The sequence below is a fragment of the Polypterus senegalus genome, chromosome 4, assembly GCF_016835505.1.
Source record: "Polypterus senegalus isolate Bchr_013 chromosome 4, ASM1683550v1, whole genome shotgun sequence".
Classification (NCBI taxonomy): domain Eukaryota; kingdom Metazoa; phylum Chordata; class Cladistia; order Polypteriformes; family Polypteridae; genus Polypterus; species Polypterus senegalus.
Window position 1 is genome coordinate 163297431 of NC_053157.1, and position 25232 is coordinate 163322662.

The following is a 25232-nucleotide window of genomic DNA, read 5'->3' on the forward strand; positions in this document are numbered from 1 at the left end:
TTAACTCTTTTAGGGCAGATGTCAATTTTTGTCAACAGGAGGGGTTGAGGGAGCATGCCAACAAAAGTCGACATCCAGGGGTGGAGGGCGACAATCAGCTGTTAATGGCGACAAAACTCACTGTTACGTCACAGGCATGTCCTCTCTGCTTGGAGGAATATTAGACTCATTGACTCTACATCTAATCCTTGCATGTGCATGAGTTACGAAATGTAAACAAAGGCAAGATGACATCGACATCTCATGAGGGAGCGAAGCGAGTACAGAAAAGAAAATACTCAGCAGACCATGTTTTGCACATTATCGCTAAGTTGAACTCTTGATTTTTCAGAATCTGATTTTAACAGTGATCAGGAGATCGAGCAAGAGAGTGAGGAACTGCCATCAGCTGATCGGACACCAGCCGATGCTGATCGGATGCCAGCCGAGAGCATTCGCACAGCTGATGCACCTACGGCAAGGTTCATGTGGGAGTAATACCCAGACATTGATCCGTGTGAGCCAAACTGGCTACCGGACTTCACAAGACAGCGTAGGCTGTTGGATTACCCAGTTGCTGGACTACTTCAGGCTGTTCTCTCCTGATGCTGCTTTTCAGCTACTGTCAGACGAGACAAACAGGTAGGCAGAGCAATTTTTTGAATCACAGGCTGCGCTTGCACCATATTCTCATTTTTCAAAGTGGAAACCCATAACAAAAGATGAGATGAAGGGTGTTGTGGCACTACAAATACAGATGTGCCTAGACTGGTGATATAACTTCAGGGAGCATTGGTCCAAATGTTCTTTGTCCCCTGGTGGCTTTGGACAGGTTATGCTGCGTGATAGGTACGTGCTGCTGCAAAGTTTTATTCACTTTTGTGATAACCAAAAGCAAATCCCAAGGGATGAGCCAGGCTATAACCCCATGTATAAAGTTCAGCCCCTGCTTGACATTGTGGAACCAACATATAAACAATTTTATTAGCCTGGCCGTGATTTGTCTGTGCATGAATCCATGATAAAATACAAGGGATGCTTTTTTTCCGCCAACATATGCCAGACAAGCCCACAAAGTATGGCATAAAGGATTTTGTACTGGCAGAAGCAAACACTGGTTTCTGCCTGACAGTAATTACATATACAGGAAAGTATTTCTTTCAATGAGTGAACTGTCCCATGACAAGTCAGGTTGTGCTGGAGCTGCTTCAGGTCTATGAACATTTGGGTCATGTTGTGTACATGGACAATTTTCATACATGACCAGAATTGTTCATGGAGCTACCGAGCAGGGGAATTGGAGCTTGTGGCACAGTGAGGGTCAACAGGAGACACATGCCTTCACAGTTGAAGCCAGACAGGCTGAAGTTGAAAAGAGGTGACAATACGGTTTTCATGCAGGTAGAAAACAAGGTGGCAGTGGTATGGTACGATGTCAAGCAGGTGACTTGTCTCTCTACAGTACACACTAACAATATACGTGAGAAAATGAAGCAGACAGACAATTGAAAAGGAAGCACCAGTAAAACACACATTGTAAACAGTGCAATGTGGCAATGCATGCAATTGGCTGTTCTGAGCGATATCATACTTTGCATGACTTTGCTGTGTAACATGTATGTGAAATCATATAGTAATTCAGGCTCATACAACATGCAAGACAGTGACATTTGTCAAAAGTAAATATTTTTGTTGATTTGATACGTTAAACCATTGCTTTGTGTTCTTTTTGAAACAAAGGTTAGTTTTTGGAAAAATATTCAGCCCTGGTAGAAAATAAAAAATAAATTTGCACACATACAGTATGTGGTAATCAACTAATTAAGACTTTTTTTTTTTAAAGCAGCCTAATAAGAGGCCAAAACCCAAGAATTTAAAATACACACATACATCCATTAGTTTGTCAGCCCTGCTAAATACCATTTTTCTAAAACTAATAAACATTTAAATGCGATGACGGCTATAACCAACTGGAATATTAAAAAAAACTTATGTAGTCAATGCCCCTTCAAAACAAAGCATAATGATGTACCATAACCACCAGTGCAAAAATTAACTTTGAGAACTTTAACTTATAATCATTTAGTGTTCTGCAACAGGAAAAGTATAGAATATTGGTGTTACCTCAGTCTTCTCTTTAAAAGAGTGGTCCTTCTCCTAAAATATATACTTTAAAAACATTAAGACTGTTTATGCCAAAATGCTTAGCAGCTATACTCATGATATCCACTAAAAACAACTCGAATTCAGATTTAAAAAATTACTTTAATGATTCTTAGGAGTGGATCCACTGCAACACTGAGGTCTAAAAGAGCACAAAAATGATTTGGTCTTGTTTAAAGTTGTACAGCTAACATCAAGTTATGTCTATAAGTTAATTATTATTTAAAAATGTGTTCTCTTTTAGGTCTTTTTCATTTAAATTTGTCATCTTGCTGGTCTTCTTGTTGGACTAATTTGAGTCATTTTTAATATCCTAATGTCTTCATATTCTATTCTATAATTACTCCATAAATACTTAAATACAGCACACATTCATATTACTCCATTTAGAACAAAAGTAGTCACTGGATGAATAGATGAATCAATAAAATAGTTAAATTGGCCATTTACAAAATAATGGCTTGTGGCATCCCTAAACTGAAAGGAACCCACCTAGAATTCACAACCACATCCCACCAATACGAACTGTGAGAGTACACAATCCATCTCTCCTCTGCATCAACTCCTTAAAGTCCATGTCATATTTGGCAACTTCTAGTCAAGGTGTATGTCAGATTTACCAAATGGAGTTGCTATTCTCTCTGTCGAACCACGTCAACTTACACAACTGAAAATTATAGCCCATGTCACTTTTACTGACTAAGTGCCAACATTCTAGAACATTCGTGCTTGCCCCTTTTTCTGATAACCAACTGCTTGCTGCTTAACGGAGCCAGCACTTTACAAAAAGCTAACTGCAACACGGAGGTCAACTACAATCTCAGGCGCAGAAGAGCTTCTGTTCTGGCTGTGAGGTCCAAAACACTAGTTATCCCTCATTATTAAATTAAATGCATTGTACTTCTGGATGAAGTTGGTTATTCATTGGTTCATTGGTTATTTGTTCTCAGGCACAGAAAGCCCATCCCTATGACTACAGACACAATCAATCATGTTTGATTTTATCAGAGCAAACTGCAGACTAACTGTAGTGGTTGTTGGGTATGTTAGATTAGGTTTCACAGCAGCATTCCTTCAACTGCCTCCGATTCAGTAAGATTCTGTAAACAATAGCTACGCCTGAAAATTGCTGGAAAAGTCGCATAATGTGACATGGCATGCATGCATACATACATTCATACATACAAACAGTACATACATACACAAAGTAAATCAATCTCAAAGTGCTTTATCCAATCAAGAATGCCTGTGGAGACCCTATTACAGCTGAACTTGGCACAAAGCCCACCCATGCTTACAATGGGCAAAACAGTTCACATAAATTTACAAGACTGCAACAAAGAAATATTCCTTACCTTAAAAAAAGATACAGATAAAGTTACGAAAACAGGTTGTTAAAAGTGAAATACAGGATTCACAAAATAAACAAGGGCTGTAAAAGCAAGAACGGGGAACAGTGACATTTTTACTTGCATTTGCTAATTAGCATGCAACACTTTGCTACTCTCTGGCACTATATTTAAAAATTACACATGCCCACCAAAAAAAGAAAGGTGGTGAATAAGTTAGTTTGTTCTATACTACATTGTCAATTTATCATATATAAAAAAAAATTACATATTTTGTGGGGGGGACGACGACAGTAAATTCACATGGTGCTCCCAATTTGTTCAAATTATTTCAGATAGTGGCATTGAAGCAGCAAGCCAAATTTACAGTTCAATTACCTTTTAGAAAGGTGGACCACTCATGTAAAATTTCAATGGTCCCAAAGAAAAAATTGGCCTACCTTGCAAATTCAGGGTAAACTTTATAAGTATGATACATCAGAGATTCTCAAAACGTAATATTTAAATACTGGACGAAAAAAAAAAAATTGTTGATCAATTTAAATGTTTGAAGACAATTTTTTGTCTTGTGTAAAAATCTGGTAAGCAATTTAAAAAAAATTGTGCTTCACTATTCTTATCTCAACTGGATTGCACGATTAGGTTAATTACCTGATTTAATTTGCTGCTGTTACTGAATGTCTCAACTCATTCAGCTGTGGTTATTTGAGATATACATTGTCAAGGTTATTTTATCTATGGTGTAGCAGACAATGGGATACTCAGTGTTTGAATTTACAATGTACCCTCCATGGTGTTTTCAAACAAGTTAGGACTTTATGACAAGTACATTTATCTTCATTAACCTCTGAGAGCTAAAACATTTTTACAGAGTGTAAAAAGCAATATACAGTCTTAGCTTACAGGCTAAGGATCTGCGCTGGCATCCCAAAGGTTGTCAGTTCGAATCCCCGTCACTGCCAAAATAGATCCTACTCTGCTGAGCCCTTGAACAAGGCCCTTAACCTTCAATTGCTCCAGGGACACTGTACAATGGCTGACCCTGTGCTCTGACCCCAAGGGGTATACGAAAACTAACAAATTCCTAATACAAGAAATTGTATAAGGCAAAATAAAGAACAAAAAAAAAAATTCACTGCCTTATTTAATAAAAGCCTGAACCCCATGTAATTACAAACACAGCAGAACATCTAGCTTTTGTGACAACAGTTAAAGAGGTGTAGAGCTCAACTACAAAACACTCTAAAAACTACATAGAATGGTTCTTCTGCAATAGTGATTCTCAAATTCATGGTCCAAATTAGATGGCAAGACCCTGAACTATGGGAAGCACTATATTTAATACTCGACAAGTGTTCTCACAGAGTAAGGGAGTAGACAGCTGAATGAGGCAAGAATGACACTACGATACACAAGAAACCAATGTGGAGATGGAGAAACAGCTGCATCATTAAATCTTTACCTTTGATTATTCAGTTTCAAGCCATTTATTTAATACAGAAATAAAGCAATTCATAGTAAATGACTACATTTATTTACTAGATGTTAAATGGTGTTGTAGAATTCTAATTGAAAAATGAAAATGTTTCTATAGAGTAGAGTTTTCTTGACAGTTCACTGTCTGCATTCAGACAAGAAAATAACACAGAATGCAAACTTATTAAGAGCACTGTATGTGAGGGGGGAAAAAACAGTGCTAGCAGCTGTTTTCTGATAACTTGAAGAAGGCTGAATTGACTCAGACTGGTCTCCTGAATTTTTTGTGTGTTCAAGAATTATCTAATTGTGATGAGGGCCCCAAAAATCCATGTTAATAGTGCAAACATGGCTGAAGATTGGCGTGACTTAAGACACTGATACAAACAGAGAAAGAGAAAAAACTCAGTGCTGTTATTTATATTTTAATGCTTAATTCCATACTTTTATTAAAACCAAAACTGTTAACCATTAGTGCATTGTACTACGAAAGAACCCCGACCTCCAAAAGTATAAGCCACCACATCCCACAATTATATCAGGATGCCTGTATGCCTTAATCTGAACAAGTAACAAGACAATCCATGCAATTGTGAACAAATGTTATAGATTACAGGTATATAAAACTGCTTCAAGTAGTGCTGTATAAAGAAATCATTTAGATATTATAATTTAAATCATTATAGTTATGAGATCATCATAAGCATCACTTTTAATTTATTTTCGCTATCCAAGCATGTAAAAATAACTATCATAAGAAATAACGTCGTATAAGGGATTGCTGAGCATTTTGTATGGCTACATTTGCATATGAGAAACACTGAAATTCAAATCCAGTAGAGAAGAAGCAATATAAACAGACAAGATCCCACTTGCACCCACCTGTGTTGTTTTGCCAGAGCCAGTTTCACCAACCAGAACAAAGCTCTGATGTTTTGTAAGAATTTCATTAAACCTTTCTTTGTACTCCCACACGGGTAACTGAAGCCGCTTTTTGAGGATCTCGTAGTACCTGGGAGTATGAGGCAAATTAGTAAATGGATTGATTTGTTGATTAACTGCCGCTTGTCTTAAAGGTGGTATTCCAGGTCCTGCCATGACAGGATTCAATGAAATACCAGATGGTTTTAAGTCCTTTTCTCTGTCTCGATCACGATCTCTGTCACGATCTCTGTCTCTTTCTCTGTCCTTTGGACGATCATCTTTTTCTCTGTCACGATCTCTATCTTTTCTGCAAAAATAAATAAAATTTAATTATAAACCAATCCCTCTACAAAACGGATAAAAATAACCAGCAACTTTCATTTCTGCTGGGGGGCTGGAGAACGAATGAATACAACTCCTTCCACTTGCAGGTATGAACAAGAATTTCGATTGGCAATGTCCCTGGTACATTAAAGTGAAAAAATGAATATTAAAACAGCCATTGATTGAATAAAAAGAAAGTCAAGCCTATTTTTCCAGTTTCATTATGACCACACAACTGTTTTATGCACGTTTTTTTCATATGAAGAATATGGTTTCAGTCAGAATTAATCTCTTTAGCCACAATATCAAGGTAACATAAAACTGCCAAGTTCCCAACTAAAACCAAACTGAATAGAATAAAATATTCATAATATCATCAAGACAAGCTTAACACTTTCCTTTTAAATTAACAAGAGCAAACCCATGATTAATATCCTGTTTATTCCTATATAGTTATATCAACTAAAAGTCTTGTTCAACAACAAGACACCATTCATAAGACATATTTAAAATAAAAATACATGCCTTTTAGATATAGACGAATGAAGATGCAAAATAGGCACAAATACTGTAATAAAATAGTTTAACTAAATATCATCACATAAAAAAAAAAAAACACACACACACACAATGGTGTTCTGCCCAGAGCTGTTGCAGCCTTCCATTTAACTTATAAGTCAGAGCTGAAAACGACCTCACACCAGAGCTGATCTCATGGCCAGTGAAACCAATACAGATGCCTCCAAGAAAACCTGTGTTGCACTTTTAGAATAGAGAGAACTGCTGAACAACACATTACTTTGCACATCCACACACTAAAGCAAGTATGCCCACAAACATAAGTGGGAGAGTACTGTGCATGACCGATTTAATGAGACAAAAATAGAAGAGCTAATAAACTGTATTAATACTACAGCTTTCACTTTTGTTGATGCATGGTGAAGCCATCCTGGATTTTGAGGTAAGGGGTGGTGTGGCACTACTGACTTTCAGAGTAGGAAAAGTTACTTGTGCGGGGCGTTCAGAGTAGAAACTTCCTGTTCTGACTTTCTAGTTCAAGGGCATGCAGTGTGACTACTGCCTTAAACTTTGAAGCTAAAGGTAGATGAAAAAGAAAAAAAAAAAAAAAAAAAACACTGGATTAAGCAGTTATAATAAAAAAAGGAATTAATGATGGGCTTAAAAAATAGAAAGGGTATGACTAATCCTTATGGACAAAGAAAAAAAAAAAGCTAACAAGAATGATGAGCTTAGTGATGTTTGTGTCGAACACGGCAATGCATTTTATTCAATCTAAGCACCAAAAACAAATTCTCCACTTACCAGTCTGGACTGCAGCAACACACACTCACCTAAAGGATTATTAGGAACACCTGTTCAATTTCTAATTAATGCAATTATCTAATCAACCAATCACATGGCAGTTGCTTCAATGCATTTAGGGGTGTGGTCCTGGTCAAGACAATCTCCTGAACTCCAAACTGAATGTCAGAATGGGAAAGAAAGGTGATTTAAGCAATTTTGAGCGTGGCATGGTTGTTGGTGCCAGACGGGCCAGTCTGAGTATTTCACAATCTGCTGTTACTGGGATTTTCACGCACAACCATTTCTAGGGTTTACAAAGAATGGTGTGAAAAGGGAAAAACATCCAGTATGCAGCAGTCCTGTGGGCAAAAATGCCTTGTTGATGCTAGAGGTCAGAGGAGAATGGGCCGACTGATTCAAGCAGATAGGAGAGCAACTTTGACTGAAATAACCACTCGTTACAACCGAGGTATGCAGCAAAGCATTTGTGAAGCCACAACACGCACAACCTTGAGGTGGATGGGCTACAACAGCAGAAGACCCCACCAGGTACCACTCATCTCCACTACAAATAGGACAAAGAGGCTACAATTTGCACAAGCTCACCAAAATTGGACAGTTGAAGAGTGGAAAAATGTTGCCTGGTCTGATGAGTCTCGATTTCTGTTGAGACATTCAAATGGTAGAGTCAGAATATGGCGTAAACACATTGAGAACTTGGATCCATCATGCCTGGTTACCACTGTGCAGGCTGGTGGTGGTGGTGGTGTAATGGTGTGGGGGATGTTTTCTTGGCACACTTTAGGCCCCTTAGTGCCAATTGGGCAGCGTTTAAATGCCACGGGCTACCTGAGCATTGTATCGGACCATGTCCATCGCTTCATGACCACTATGTACCCATCCTCTGATGGTTACTTCCAGCAGGATAATGCACCATGTCACAAAGCTCGAATCATTTCAAATTGGTTTCTTGAACATGACAATGAGTTCACTGTACTAAAATAGCCCCCACAGTCACCAGATCTCAACCCAATAGAGCATCTTTGGGAAGTGGTGGAACGGGAACTTCGTGCCCAGGATGTGCATCCCACAAATCTCCATCAACTGCAAGATGCTATCCTATCAATATGGGCCAACATTTCTAAAGAATGCTTTCAGCACCTTGTTGAATCAATGCCACATAGAATTAAAGCAGTTCTGAAGGCGAAAGGGGGTCAAACACCGTATTAGTATGGTGTTCCTAATAATCCTTTAGGTGAGTGTACGTCATCAATAGCAACAGAAAGAAAAGCAGTCCTGATCAGTGGTTTATGGCTACCACAGAGAGGGTGTGCACAGTGACAACACTCAACAGAGGGCAAAGCCATTCATTAGCTAATTCCACATTCCATCATACCACTACTTACAGAAAATTTTGAAAAAACAGGTAGGCACAGTCAAGCTTGCATTCACAAATGCCTTTCTAGCTGTACTTTAATAGAATCATGTTAATCTATCTATCTATCTATCTAAAACACTAATACTGCCTATCAGTTGATATGCTCTGCGTGTGACTGAATCTTAAGTACTGTACTCTGATGTTTTACTATTCCTAAAACTCTTTTCTTTAATGTGGACAGTTTGCAACATGCTACATTCCAAGTGAAAATATATTCTTAGATGGAAATTGCATAAATAAAAGAATTATGATGGGAAATCCATCATTATATTTTCTGTGTTATTAGCCAAGTCATGGAAAACAATTATAAAGAAGAAACAATTCACATCACAAAGCTACAGAACTACAGTACCTTTCCAAGATGTGGGATGTGCTTTAGACATAAATTAATAATGGTTCAAGTAATCCTATTACTTTTTAATAAATAAAAGTACACATGATCTCCACAGGCTGGGAATTGGAAAACCAAACATTCCTTCTAACTGTTCAATTACTAATTTCAGGTTGGGTTGAGCAGGACCAACTGTCAAAGCAGAGAATTGGACAGACTATTATAGAAAAAGAAAGCAAAAAAAATATGGCCTATTTTGGATTATGTATTTTGATGAGGCACTACATATTATTCAAAAAGAAAACATCGACATACTTACACACTACCTATATAGACAGACATACACAGATATAGATATCTATAGTCATGTTCCAAATTATAGCTCCATTTGGTCATATGTCAAACTGGTCATATTTCATTTAGAAAGTGAACAGGACATTGTAACTGATGCTCTGTGGGTCTGGCATGGGTCACCAGTAGATATACGTTAACTGTCGGCACCGAGTAGCACAAACTGATGTTTAAGTCACAGCATCTGCATGCAGGGTCAGCATAAGGCAGTGTTTCCCCAATCACTGTTGCGATGCCGGTGGGACATCGGCACCCATCAAATATTAAAGTGGGTTGCCTAAGCCATTGCTTCTTAACCATTGAGTTCCAAACCATGTTGCTGTCATTGGTTTGCAACTGGATCAAAGTGGGAAATCAAAGCAATCAGCAAGATATGCTTCTCTATTTCTAAGTGAGCTTGTTTCACCAAAATGGCCCACCAATCACGCTCACTTCACCAACAGGGTGGTTTGCCAGTGCTGCTTGTGGGTCATCAATTATTTTAAAAAGGTGGTGTGCATTGAATCCTAAGTATTAGACAATATCATGTGAAGTAATAACATTAATGGTTTCATTACTGTGGCTGGTTTTAGCAACTTCTACAACATTACCCTATTGTATTCCTATGGCACTCACCCATAACTAGAATTCATTAGAATTTAAGACTAATCGCACAGAGAAACAGGGCTCCCACTTTATGCAAATGAAGGCAGTTACTAAAAGTTAAGTGGTGGGACAAATTTGGCAAAGCTCAAAGAAGATGTGCTTAGCAGGTTGTGTCCTTTGATACATGGTGTACTCCTTAATCTGTCAGCTTCTCCTTACTTATCGTAATGCAGTATAAGAAAAATAAATTTGAAGAAGGTAGTGTGGAGTTGTTACGCTTAAATATCTTTCAAAGAATGGGGTTTAGAATAGATAGCCCTCAGCGGTGAAAAAGATGCAATTTTGTGGAGAACTGGGGTTCCCCTTGAAGGTCACATGCTGCTACACTCTGGTTCGCAAACCAGAAACTGAGAAGTGTCAGTACATTATACTGACCCACTTCAAACTCTGGGTACAACACAAATCGGGATCGACATTAAGTGTAAATCCTTACAGAGTTCTGTAAAAGTGTCCCCATAGACAGAACAAAAAGGTTGTGAACAACATACATAGATATTTACATAACTTCTTTTCACTTGTTCCTTTCTGCACCATGCTCAAAACGTTCAGTTTATTACATTCACCACTCTACAATAGGGCTGCAACTAATGATTATTTTGGTAGTCGATTAATCGTTCAATTTTTTTTTTTTGTCATGATTATTTCACGCCTGACTATTTTGATGCCTGTGACCTGTGGTTGCACATCCAGTTCTAGGCTCCAGTGCATGTCTTTCCTCATCTGCTCACGTCTGTCCACTTGTGAATGTCACCCTGATGTATAGCATTAACACGATTAAAATTAATCAAATTAAAACAACCAGTGAAACATATGAATTTGAAAATAATCAGATGTTTTATATTAGTGTGACCATCACAATAAAAAAGAAATACATTAAACAATACAAACTGAACTGCACATAGTCTTTAAACAAATAAAGTGCATTTAACAACTAATAATGGCTACTGGTGTGTCTTACAGGGCTGTGGAGTCGGAGTCGGAGACAATTTTGGGTACCTGGAGTCGGAGTCGGCAAAAAGTTAACCGACTCCGACTCCTACTGAATATAAATGGGAATTAAAAAAGTAAGTTGAAATGTCCCAATTCACAAACAGTCATAATGAACTACTTCTCTGCTGTAAGAATAAAGCCCAATGCATGCAGTGCATAATGTTACCACAAAACGAACATGTCAAGTAACCATGAAGCATGCTTTTCATTGACTGTATGCGTCACTATATGGGATGTAATGCACAGGTAAGGTGCGGCACCGCTTTCCATTGTGTCGTGTTCCACTGTTACAGGGAACTGTGAACCTAGCCTAAAGCCCCCCATACATTTACAGATGCACAGCCGATTTTTCAGCCGGTCAACGAGTCATCACGCGTCAAACGCCTGAAAAATCATCTGGTGTGTTCTCAGCTCCGTCGGCTCCCCTTCGCTATGCGCTAGTGAAGGGGCGAAGGCCGCCGAACACAGATCTCTACCTGTCTCCAGCAGAGGCTCGTTCTGCTGATCAGCTGGCCGGTGAGTGACACAATGCACTAAACTTCCGGCTGGCTGACAGAGGAGACAGCCACTGCAGCAGACAGAGGCATCACATTACTTTGGATGGGGGCGGTGGTCAAGATTTTCGGCAAGCTGGATCTGCCCGTCCATGTGGACACCCACAATCTGTGGCCGCCAATCAATTGTGTTTGTCTTTAATCTGGCATTATAGTAGAGTGTTGGCTTCCTAGCCAGTAGTTCTGTGGTGAAATGACATGTATGTTGCCTTCCTTTCCTTCAATGGATGTAGAAAATACATTAGCATAGTATATACATACAGAGGAGTCGGAAGATTTAGAAACTGAGGAGTCGGAGCATTTATCTACCGACTCCACAGCCCTGGTGTCTTAAAATCCAAAACTTTAAATAAAGCTTCAATTCAAATAAAATAACAATAATGTACAGTTTATAAAAGATTCAGTTCATATATTCCTGATTGCAATGCAGGAACCTGAGCATTTTGACATGTGCTGGTGCGAGGCTGGCTCTGTTCTTGCAGACAATGTTCCCAGCTGCTGAGAAGACACTCAGAGGGAGTAGAGGTAGCAGGAATACACAAGAATGATTTTGCAGACAAAGATGTTTGAATCATCACACTCTGAAGGAAAAGTGTTGTAGTTTATCATGTACTATATTATGCCAAAATAAAAAAAAAAAATGACAAGACAAAAATATGTAACAAGCTAATTACTGATATACTCCAAAACACAAATTACCTAATGTTAGAGATGGTTTACTATTCATATGAACTCAATTATACGGAAAAAGGAAAAAGAAAAAAAAAAAAAAAAAAAAAACAAAAACTAGGATGGCTCAGCTACTCCTATTCACTCATTTACAATAGCTACAAACACGTTAGCAAACAACTGAAATTTCATTCACTTAACCCTTAAACTGCTGGAACCCAATGCAATTTGCCAGCACGCCGGAGCCGGGTGCATTCGGAAAAGTACATTCGTTGAATGCCACAACCGGCTAGAGTCAGTTTCCAGTTCAATTTGGAAGCACGCCGAAGCCGAGTATATGTGGTGACATACATTCGGCAACATACATTCATTTAACTCTGCAACCAGCTAAAGTTGTTTGTCAGTGCAATTTGCCAGAATGCCAGTGCTGAATATATTCGGCGATGTAAATTCAATGAATGTTGCAACCGGCTAAAGTCGTGTCTCAGTGCAATTTGCCAGCATGCAGAGGGCGTGTATATTCAGCAACGTACATTCATTGAACCCTGCAACCAGCTATATTTGCTTCACAGAGCAATTTGCCAGCACGACTGAGCTGATTGGCCAGTGCCGTATATTCGTTTAGCGGCCACCTCACAACCACTGCTGGGCACGGCAGAACTGTAGTACCACTGTGTCTAGGATTCAGCTGCTGCACTAGACAAGCCTGCAAGCATCAGCGCTTACCTCTGTGTGTTTGCGTGCAGCCAGTTCAAGCGCAGTTGAACTTAATTTCATCACTGGCTTCAGTTGCACCTTGAACATAATAGATTGTTGCAGTAGCTTTTTTTTATAGTTTTTGCAGTTCATTTGCAGTGTGTAAAATGATCAGTGTTGCAGTAATTGTGATGCTCTTTGCATGAAAAAAAAAAAGTGTTCCATTAAAATTTCAAATTTTCTTTGCAAATTGTGACGTTTACTTAAAAAGTGCAGCTAAAAAGAATGGCATCCCTCAAGTATGTGTCAGTTTAAGGGTTAACCATCACTGTCAAAACCTTGATATACACATTACAGTACAAACATCAACGTTAAACACGCGACACTATCTTTACTCGCTAAAACTTTCCTTGAGACGGCAGCATCACAGCTCCAGGATGCTTGCGTTTTTTAGGACTGTGTGCAGTCTTGACAAACAATAACAAACGATACTGTCCCCAGACGTTCATGTAGTGGATTGCAGTTACAAAAACCAATGTGGTTCTTTGTGACTGGAGCCTCTATTGAAGGTTCGGTTTATAACGCGTCGACAATAAAAAACTGTGTCAATGATTTGTTGTAGTCGACATTGTCGATTATGTCGACTAATCATTGCAGCCCTACTATACGATGTACAGCTTGTAAACATCAATGCTGTTTGCAATAAGTCAAAATAAACCATGTATTTTGCATTTGATCTAAACACTGAAACTTTGCAGTGGTGAAAGAGATCAAACATTACATTAAAATCTGACTAAAATTATCATTTTTACAGGATGTGTTACAGAATGAAACTATATTTATATCAAAAATTCCCAGTTTTCCTACTAATTACCCATTTGAAATTAAATACAGTTAGTGTAAATTTGTGTTTTCGTTCATTTATGTAAATGTGTTTCACTATTTATTAAATTTTACAAATGTTTTTACAAGATGTGCTCGAATTATTGTGCTCTGCTTATAACCAATCTCACAGAAGAACATAAATTTTTAAAAAGTGTTCCAAGTGTCATTTTAACATGACGAGTCCTGCCAGCTCTGAAGACTGTTACTTTCAAATGTAATCAGTGCTTTAAAAGGGACACTGGGGCAAATTCCTTAAAGAATTTCTTTTTTCCCCCTGTACTGTGAAAGAGCTACAAGAGTTCTCCACTACAACACTCTCTACTGCCAGTGGCCATGAAACAACTACGAAAGGTTATAAACATGCTATCTTTATGCGATTTTCAAATGTTAAGGAAGTATAAAACAGGCTTAAAATGAGTACCCTAATAAAACTTACTATCAAAGCCATGATTATTATCCTGAATTTTAGACCAAAGCAGATTTCCATGGATTTATACAGTAATCATGTAACTGCTTATAGAATCATGAAAAAAAAAAACCTCAAACACACACCTCGTGCATCATACATTAAGCCTGTTATAAAGCATGCAACAAATGTGTGACTGAAAAACATGATGTGATCATCTGGCTGTTGATTGTTGTCCAGTTTTAATCCAACACCAAAAGAAACAAATGGGATTTGCTCCAAAAGACACGATGATATATATAGCTCTCTCTTTATTGCAGCAACAGACTGCCCACCCCATTACTCCATCCAGAAACTCACCTGCAACTGTATTTCTGCTGCACAGCTAACATCAGACTATATACAGCCTATGATGGAATGGCAGAGGTGGTTGGAGGTGTAATGAGGCAACCAGCTTATAATCAACCTCTCCAGTGCTAATGCTGAACATGCATATTCCCACCTCTTTCATGGTATTCCACTTTTTCACTCTTAATCAGCTTTAATTCATAGCTCTGTCAAAAACTATACTTATTAGAATAAAAGGTTTTCAAATGTGTAAATAATTCTTTAATATATTCTAGTCTATTTTCCTTGGTTCACAACAAAGCAAACTTCCCTTCCTTACAAAGCATGTTGGGCAACACAATGGGCTATAGGGCTCCTCAAGAGCTTTCTTGAAATACACATATCAGAAGTACAATAACTGTATTATCCCCTTTTTAAATATTTCAACTTTACACTAGATATTTACTAGCTCTACACTAGAGTTGCACTGTTTACCAGTACTGAAAAAGCACAGAAAAACAATTTTTAAAATGGTATAATACCAGCATTTCAATATTTTCATAAAAAGTACTTTTGAGAGACTGTATGCTCAGCTCTTCATTTTTCCACTCTCTGAAATGCTGTATTGGCTCTGTGAACTAGAGGTCTGGAGTGTGTGCAGAAGCCAGACATTTTTTTGAGGTGCATAGACTTAAAATTTAAAAAGTTATGACCAGACACAAGCGAGTCGATTATTCCCACTGTGCTAAGTAGGCAGGCAGTCACAGTGTTGATGAACATCTAAGAAAATTCTTGAAAAACAAGTTATAAAGATATTTTAATAGAATGTATCAACAATCATGAAAAAATAAAGATTCACTATAAAATCACATTAAATCAAAAAATAAGATAAGGAAGCGCAAGTGAGTCTGTTATTCCATTTATTTATTTATTTTTTTATTTTCTAATGAATCACTGTAGACATTGTTTTTAAAAGTGGTAAGGGCATAATTAAAACTTGACACAAATTCATTAATAATGAATATACATTTTTCTAATAAAACAATTATATAATTTAAAATATCTTGCTTTACTTAGTAAACAGTGTAAGGACTTGGGAGGTCCTTTAACACTAGAATTACCAGAGCCTACGAGAAAACTTGTAAATCCGGACACCTTAAATCCGTTCGCAAATCTCCGTCAGTGTCTTTTGTCCTGTATGCGTGTCGATAAGCAGTAAGCAGCCTGCTATTCCATCCCCCCACCACAGTTTCATTCGCAAAATAAGTTTGCCAGTGCTGTGTTTATCTTTGAGTGAAGTGCTGGAGATTTATAGGGTAAAAAAGTACATTGTCATTTGGAATACATACATTTCATGCGTGTTCAGTGTCATCAATAATCTCTGTAAAATGGTTAACACAGAAATGTTTTTCATGTTTTAGCAGTAATTATACATTTCATGTCTATATTTTGTCAATGTGTAAAGCCTGAAATACAAATATGAAAAACACTTTCACAAAAGGTACAAGTATAACAAAACAAGTGCACATTAATTCAAGAACATGAAGTAAAAAACAAGCAGGTTAAGGTAGGCAGTTGATACGACAGCTCACGTGGTGCAATGCTAAGAACTGCTGCCTTCCAATCAAGAGGTTGCAGTTTCGATATCAGCTGCATCCTAAATTTACCATTTTGAGTAGTGAGCTGCTCTTATTGTTTATATCATACAATAAAAACATACACTTGATTTGCACCTGTCAATTTATAGTACTTGCCAAAGTTTTTTTTTTCAGTTTTATTCTCTCACTCACGTTCAAGCTTCCACACTATTCCACCACGTGCCCCCACCCCCAAATCTAACGCTGTTTTCAGATAAAGACATGGTACAAACTTGTTTTGTTACACTCCCTCTTTATTTCAAAACCGTGTCAGATCATGTGTGTGAACAAGACTGGGAAAACTGTGGATGAGAATGTGAGTGTTGTGCGTGATTGAGAATGACTGTGGATGTGAATATTTTTTATTTAGTTTTATTCTTGAGTATTCCTGCTCACGCTCAATTAGTATGTGCCTTCTGATCCAGGATGTCAAAGCCACACTGACAAAAAAAGAGACTTGGGTATATATGACATTTGGAATAATTCATTTTATGACCTGTATTGTACATTTCGGAAAATGTTTCACTAATGCAACATTATATTAATTTGCATAACTTCATGCAGTTGTAATCATGATGTGACTGTATAATATGTGATGCCTGAAGTCCAAATATCAAATAAACAAAATAAAGAGAGAATAAAACTGAAAAGAAAAAAAAAAACAAAAAAAAAAACTGACAAATACTATAAATTGACAGACGCAAATCAAATGTATGTTTTTATTGTATGATATAAACAATAAGAGCAGCTCACTACTCAAAAAGGTAAATTTGGGAAGCAGCTGATATCGAAACCGCAACCTCTTGATTGGAAGGCAGCAGTTCTTAGCTTTGCACCACGCGAACTGTCATATCAACCGCCTACCGTAACCTGCTTTCTTTTTTCTTTGGTTAAATTCTTGAATAAAAGTGCACTTGTTTTGTTATACTTGTACCTTTTGTGAAAGTGTTTTTCATATTTGTATTTCAGGCTTCACACATTATACATTTCAGGTCTACATTTTGCCAATTATTACTAAAACATGAAAAACATTTCTGTGTTAACATTTTTACATAGATTTTTATTGACATGGAACACACATGAAATTTATGTATTATGTACTTTTTTACCTTATGAAGTTATGAAGCACTTCACTCGAAGATAAACACTAAGCACTGACAAACTTCTTTGTGAACTGAACTGCGGTGGTGGGCGGGGGGATGGGATAGCAGGCTGCTTATTGACATTTACAGGAGAAAAGACGCTGACGGAGAGATGCGAACGGATTTAAGGTGGGTCGGATTTACGAGTTTTCTCGTAGGCTCTGGTAATTCTAGTGTTAAAGGTTAAACAATTTTTTAGCATATTGACAACATCTAAAACAGAAATGAAGACCGCTCCATGCATTCTAACCTAGAAGTCCTCATTAATTTTATAATTGATCTGTTTTTTGGATCTTTCACAAATATAGCAAGTTAGTGCTGGGCGGTATGACAAATTCTGTATCACGGTATTTTTCTAAGTTATTCCGGTTTCACGGTATTCTACAGTATTTTTTCCCCATGCATGAATGGATGTCAACCACATTTTCCGCTACAATTACTGCAGTAGACTGCCTAAGAATAACCTATTCCATTTTCATGAGAATTCTACCTTGTACAAAAATACATTTGTGCACACAAGTATTAATACAGGTTTGCATAGCGCCATAAGGCGATAGTTTTCAAGGGGTGGCACTAAGAGAAGGAATCACATTACATGACAATTGTAGTCAAAATATAGAACCTTTTAGATAGATGATAGATAGATAGATAGATACTTTATTAATCCCAAGGGGAAATTCACATAATCCAGCAGCAGTATACTGATACAAAGAAACAATATTAAATTAAATAGTAATAAAAATGAAAAGAATTAAAATAAAATTAATGTTAGCATTTACTCCCCTGGGTGGAATTGAAGAGTCGCATAGTGTGGGGGAGGAACGATCTCCTCAGTCTGTCAGTGGAGCAGGACAGTGACAAAAGTCTGTCACTGAAGCTACTCCTCTGTCTGGAGATGACACTGTTAAGTGGATGCAGTGGATTATTCATGATTGACAGGAGTTTGCTTAGTGCCCGTCGCTCTGCCACAGATGTTAAACTGTCCAACTTTAATCCTACAATGGAGCCTGCCTTCTTAACAAGTTTGTCCAGGCGTGAGGCGTCTTTCATCTTTATGCTGCCACCCCAGCACACCACCGCGTAGAAGAGGGCACTCGCCACAACCGTCTGGTAGAACATCTGCAGCATCTTACTGCAGATGTTGAAGGATGCCAGCCTTCTCAGAAAGTATAGTCTGCTCTGAGCTTTCTTACATAGAGCATCAGTATTGGCAGTCCAGTCCAATTTGTCATCCATTTTTATTGAACAAGTTTTCAAACTAAGCTACAATATAGTGTCAACCATCCAAAGAGGCATTTAGACTTAGTAAAACATCCAGAGGTGCTTGTCAAAAGTTGTAATGCACTGAACATGTCTTAGAAAAGGAATAAATAGTAACTATTTTTTGTAAACAAACTACACTTTCTGTTAATGTTAACAATCTCAACCCACCGACAAGTTAGCTATATGGATTGTAATGGCGCTGGTTATATCGATCCACCTCTTGCTTTTTTTTTTTGTCACAGGCAGTACCTCTAGCAAACGTGCCTACAACTGACATCTAACTCGAGTGTCCTCTAGCTTTTTCAGTTTTACCCGAGGAGGCGGAGGGTGCCAATCTTAGTTCCATACATTCATGGTACTCCAAACCATGTTTGCGGCTAAGTTGGTGCAGCGTAGCTCATGTTGCCAACTCCGGCGACAACTTTACCTCTGCAGCATTTGCAGTAAATAGTTGTTTGGTCCACTTCCGTCCTTTTAAAATCAAATTATCACCAGACACTGCTCCCTTTTTCGGCAAAAGTTCTTCTGTGTCATCATGTTCAACTTTATTGTCTACTACAGCTTCAGAATGTTTTCTGTCCATTTTCACCGCTCAATATCTCCACTAATGAATGTACTCTGTTGCATAAGTGTTTAGCGGTGTAGCAGTGAAAAAGGTCACCCTTAAACCGTTTCCCACTGCGCCATGTTCTGAATGTTTAGGCTATATAAACCAGTGCTGAGGTATAAGAAAAATCCATATCATAAAAAAAAAAAAGTTTTCGGTAGGAACCAGTATACCTCCCAGCACTATAGCAAATGTCTCCAAAAAGTCAGTCACTTCTGCTAATGATCTTTCTTAATGCAGTTTTGTGCTCTTCAGAGCAAATGTGAAGTTTAAGTTACACAGCCTGCTCTCTTGAGCGGACATTTGGCTTCTCACTATTCACCTCCCATTGAAAACACAGGTATTTAATTTACTTATTTCCAATTATGTACTAGTGTTTTGGGCACCTTTTGTACTTTTACTGTGATGTTGAATAGGTACATGTCCTGCACGCAAGTAACAGTGGCCACAAAACATGTTCATGTTGAATGGATCTGACAAAATCTGTAGGTCTGATGCTCGTTTACACAAAGTAATGACAAAAACAAAATCCCAGATGGTTTTGGGATTTTATAAACATCAGCCAGACTGCAATTTCAAGTCTCATAAAGACAACATTGTTGTATAAAAAGAACATGTCTATAGTCATCCTTAATTAATAGACAAATACAGTACATAATTTTTTGAAAAGTACATCAATAGATGTGAAAAAAATACCAAAACAGACTTACATCTGTGTGATTTCCCCCTTAATCCAATCAAGCTATGTGTCGGACTCAGGTATCTTTTAAAGGGGAACATGGAGAGCACAATGGAACTGGAGGTGGATGTGAGAGAAACATGTGGGAGTGGATGGACATGGGATGGAATTTTATTAGGAACAGCTATGAGCAAGGAAGAGTCAGGCTAGACTCAGTGTGGGACAATCCTCCAAAACCACCCCCTCTCCTCCTTCAACAGGTTTTAGACTCCGCACTGAATAATTCAAAGAGAAACCCTATGCTTGTAGCAATGCATATTTCACCTTACTGCCTTAAACCAAGTGGTTGTGGGCAATAGGGGCATCAGCTATTTGCTAAAATAATGGCAGCAAGATCCAAAAGCTGTTATTGTTATGGAAGACAGGATTTTAGTTCTGATCCAATATTATTCTGTACATTACCTTTTGTTTTATAAACCATAAAAGTTATACTGTTTAAATATTTAGAAGTTCATAGCTCAATGATACAAATTTTGTTTATTGCTTCTGTACTACACAGTTTTAGAACAATTCTAATCAAAGAATGCATACAATGAAGATCATTGCATGCTTTTACTGGGTGGGAGAAAAAAGAAAAAGATGGGGATCGCAAAGTATTCTGATTTGATACACAGTACTTTGACGGTTTAGTCAAAACATTTGCTTTTACTTTTTTTAGGATTTAAATGTTTACGTATGGCTGGATAACATTTGTGTTTAGCAAGAAATATACCACAGGTTACTGCGGAGTATAAAAAACTGTCTTATACATCACTACAAAACTGGGAATGTTTAATCGAAGGGCAGTACAAATGTATATAAACTTTTGTTTTTTGGTATTTGGAACACTGTACTAATCCCAAAGGGGAACTTCTTTCTGCATGACCTTTGAGGGTCATAGCGCAGGTTCAGCCATTGTACAGCATCCCTGGAGCTATTTTCAGGTTAAGGGTTTTGCTCAAGGGCCCAACAGAGTAGGATCCCTTCTGGCTGCAAAATGATTCGAACCAGCAACTCCCCACTTCTATTTCCTACTACTACTACAAACACTTCTTACAGTATTGTACTTTTAGTCAAACATTAATTTAATTGCTGACCTGAACAATTACAATCTAGGTAATAGACACTGAATTGCTTCTTAAAAAACTGTTTGCTGAAAGATAGGAGTTCTGTCCCTAAAAAGTAGTTTATGAGGTACAAGCACAAGTGAGGGCATAGTTATTTATTCTTACTACTATTGGTCAAAGTCTTATTTCCTCACTCCATCAATTATAACCCTTCTCAGAGCAATTTGATTATTGTAAAGACATTACACTGATATTTAAATTTGGAAAAAAATATATATCTTATTTTTTGCACTGGGGAATAGGAAAGAAACACTACATTATTTGACTTCCCTTAATTATTTCAGTACAGTATCAAATATGACAAACTCACAGTTCAATAATACGGACAAAGCCTTACTTTACAATAAACGGGCCATACGATCCATTCAAGGTAATATTTATGATTGCAATACCCAAAAAAAATGCTTACTGGAAAAAACTCTTTCCTAATTATGCCCACAAAGCCATGAACGCTACATCAAACACGTGTGCCTTCTTTTAACTTGGATGTATTCTGTGATCAATTCCCCAGGTTACTGAATCTAAACAGATGCAACACAAAATTACAACTCTCTCTCTCTCTCCTGGACAGTTTCCGTCATCTTTCTCGCTCAGTCCGTTCACATGACATTACAGTGATTTTCGGTTCCAAGCTGAAGTCGGCGGTCTCGGATTATCGTAAAGCTGATTTTACTAAAGTAAAAAGGCAATAATTGAAAATATGTCCGTGTACAACCAACCAATAAAAACAATCACTAACAGAATGTTCTAATATAGGCAATCAAAAAACAAGAAAATAAAAACCCGCATTTTTAACAGTGATTACTGGCTTTACTAAAACTTTCATGCCCCAATAACAAAGAAAAACAAACGATTATTTAAAATCACATTAAAATAAGGACAAGTAGGTGTCAAACAATTGAAAAATGTATCATCTAGATTACGAATATTAAAGTCATTTGGAATGTAAGACGTTTTGTATTTTTACGGAAAGCACTAGAATCTGCACATTTAAGACGCAGACTCATACATAACTATTCACCAGGTGCATTCAGCCTTCCTTGAACAAGCCGGCTAATATGCGAAAAGCGCGACATTCAAACAACTCAAACAGCCAAGAAACTACGATTTGCACACACTCGTTCGAATTTGGAAGGCGCCGCTGCGGAAGAACATAATACATCCCATTTAACTGGAAAGTAGGCCGCGACATATTCCCACGTGCGACAAACACTGTCCTCTGCAGCTATGCCGCTGACAAAAATAACATGTTTTATGAGACCATTTCAAAAGTATGCTTCCGGAGCCAAGGATATGCGGCTTAAAATAGTGAAGTATTAAGAGACCTCTATGAGTAGCAGTGTTGGTTCCTATGACCGCTCATGTGCCACACTATAGTGGAGCTCCCCACCACCAATTGCGCGTCTCCACCGGCTTCTCTGGTCCAAAGACAAAAAAAAAAATCGAAAAAAATGTATAAAGCTTACCCTTCAGATGAAATCCTCTTTTTGCTTGACGAATAATCATCTCCCAAATCCAATCGGTGTCTCTTGGACATGATAGCAAATTTACTTTAATCTGAATAAAATTATAAAATAAAAATAGAGATACTAATAATAACAAACAGCGAGGAGACTGCCTTAGTGATTGCTCCTCCAATGGCTTAGGCGGACAACAAGATGGCGACCGGAAATACGTCCCTTAGCCCCAGTTAAATTTTTATTTAATTATCCAATTCACTTTTATTATTTTCAAACCATTTCATTTTTTCCTTATAAACTATTCGACTGATAATAAAAAAAATTAAAAATCTATTCGCGTAGTGTTGTTACACATCTCCTTTAGCGTCTTCGCGGCGGAAATGACGTACTTGTTCTCGCGGGTTTTTTTTTCCAATTGGGTAGACGTTGTATTGTCATGCGGAATAAGCACAATAGAAGGAAGATGTTATGTAACAGCCTACGCGCCTGTTCTGAAATGTGATGTTGTTACTGAGATTTGTTAGTTGCTGCATAGTTTTTACGTACTTATAGGGGACAAAATATTGGTTATAAAAATATAGTAATACGTTACTTAAAGTCAGACATTTTCTAACTCGCTAATCAGTGCCTGCTTCCAACAGGGTCGCGCGAGCTATCCCAGCTACCATAGGGAGCAAGGCAGGAACAAACCCTGGACAGTTGCGCCGGCAGGGCCGTTTTAACAGTATTAGGCCCACGGGAAAAGCAGTGCAATGGGGCCCCTACCTACACAACCACTCGCAGGAACAAAAATATAAATGGTTGATAAAATTAAACATATATTTATTGTGTTGGTATTTCCAACAAAATCAGTGTTTAAACATTAAAAAGATGCTGTACACCAAAGATTAATCAAAACAAACATTTGAACAGTATAACATGATCCTTGCAAAACACACATATTCAACATATAAATGATACTCAATTGGTAAAACATACTGACGGAGATGGAACAGTATGAAATTAATATCAATTATTTATTGTTAGTCAAGTGTTTAGCATAAACATTTGCAAAACAATTTTTTTGCATATGAGATCCGTACACATACATACATGTGAGGTTGTAGAGGTGACTGACTAATGCCAATGTCCACTTGTAACACAAAAACATTTATATTTTAGTATAGTATTTATTTATTGACAGCAAGTCACAACATACGTAGATTACTGTATGTCCAGTGTGCCCATGCATTAAAACAGCCTTGAGCACCAGAGCATCACAGGGCGAACACACACACACACATGGGCCAGTTTGGTATTTCCAGCCCACCTAACCTGCATGTCTTTGGACTGTGGGAGGAAAGCCACACAGAGAGAATATGCAAACACGTTGCTTAGGTTCTTATTTAAAATGTTTAATATTTACACAGGTTACATTTCTGACACCATGTAAATTATTTTTTTAAACATGCTAAATGCCATTAGCAGTTAAATAAGGAAACACCTACAGTTTGTATACTGATGTTTCCATACATTAATTAATCTTGTATTCCTGTTTATGGTTGTTGGGGTTCATAATTTTTTATCTGCAGCATCCGGCCCTAAGCATAAGAACCGCATTCCTTCCAAGTCAATTTAGAGTCACCAACCAATGTAATAGGTGTGATGTATTGAAGGGTCTTTAATTACACAATATTTAAGTTATTCAGTGTAATACTGGAAAAAATCCTAATTAAGTCAATTAATCAATGCGTGCAATATCCAACACTATATTAGCATACAAATAATTTAAATTCTTTTAACCAGGATGGATCCATTTTAATGTTTCCTGTGGTCATTTCCTTATGTAACTCAACCTTAACAATCAGTCAGTCAGTTATTATCCAATCCGCTATATCCTAACACAGGGTCACGAGGGTCTGCTGGAGCCAATCCCAGCCAGCACAAGGTACAAGGCAGGAACAAACCCGGGCAGGGCACCAGCCCACCGCAGGGCACACGCACACACACCAAGCACACACTAGGGACAATTTAGGATCACCAATGCACCTAACCTGCATGTCTTTGGACTGTGGGAGGAAACTGGAGCACCCGGAGGAACTCACGCAGACACGGGGAGAACATGTCAACCTTAACAGGTGCAGCACAAAATGAAAACTTTCCATCTCTCCTGGACATTTTCTGTCACCTTTCTTGCAGTCCATCCACGACCTTAGTAAAATGATTTTCAGTTTTAAACCAAAGTTAGGTGTCTTAGATGGCTGTACAGCAAACTTTATTTTTTAAGCATGCTAAATGCCATTAGCAGTTAAATAAGGAAACACCCACTGTTTGTATATTGTGTGTTTTGTAGATTAGTCAATTTTCTGAATCCATCTAATCCTATTTATGCTTATTGGGGTTCATAGGCTGTACTGGCAGCGTCTGTCACAATGCTGTAAGAACCACATTCATACCAGTTCAATTTGGAGTCACCAAGCAATACAA

The 25232-nt window shown here is 37.8% G+C and overlaps 1 protein-coding gene across 1 annotated transcript in view; it reads right to left on the reverse strand.

The window, feature by feature from the left end:
- dhx15 (DEAH (Asp-Glu-Ala-His) box helicase 15) overlaps nucleotides 1-22960 on the reverse strand; it is a 57791-nt gene extending 34831 nt beyond the window's left edge. Inside the window, exons 1-2 of the mRNA XM_039751587.1 lie at nucleotides 22773-22960; nucleotides 5850-6198 (exon numbers count right to left, since the gene is read on the reverse strand). Coding sequence (XP_039607521.1) covers nucleotides 5850-6198; nucleotides 22773-22843 — 420 coding nt within the window. The 5' untranslated portion in view covers nucleotides 22844-22960. The remainder of the gene's footprint in view (nucleotides 1-5849; nucleotides 6199-22772) is intronic.
- Nucleotides 22961-25232: the final 2272 nt, after the last annotated feature.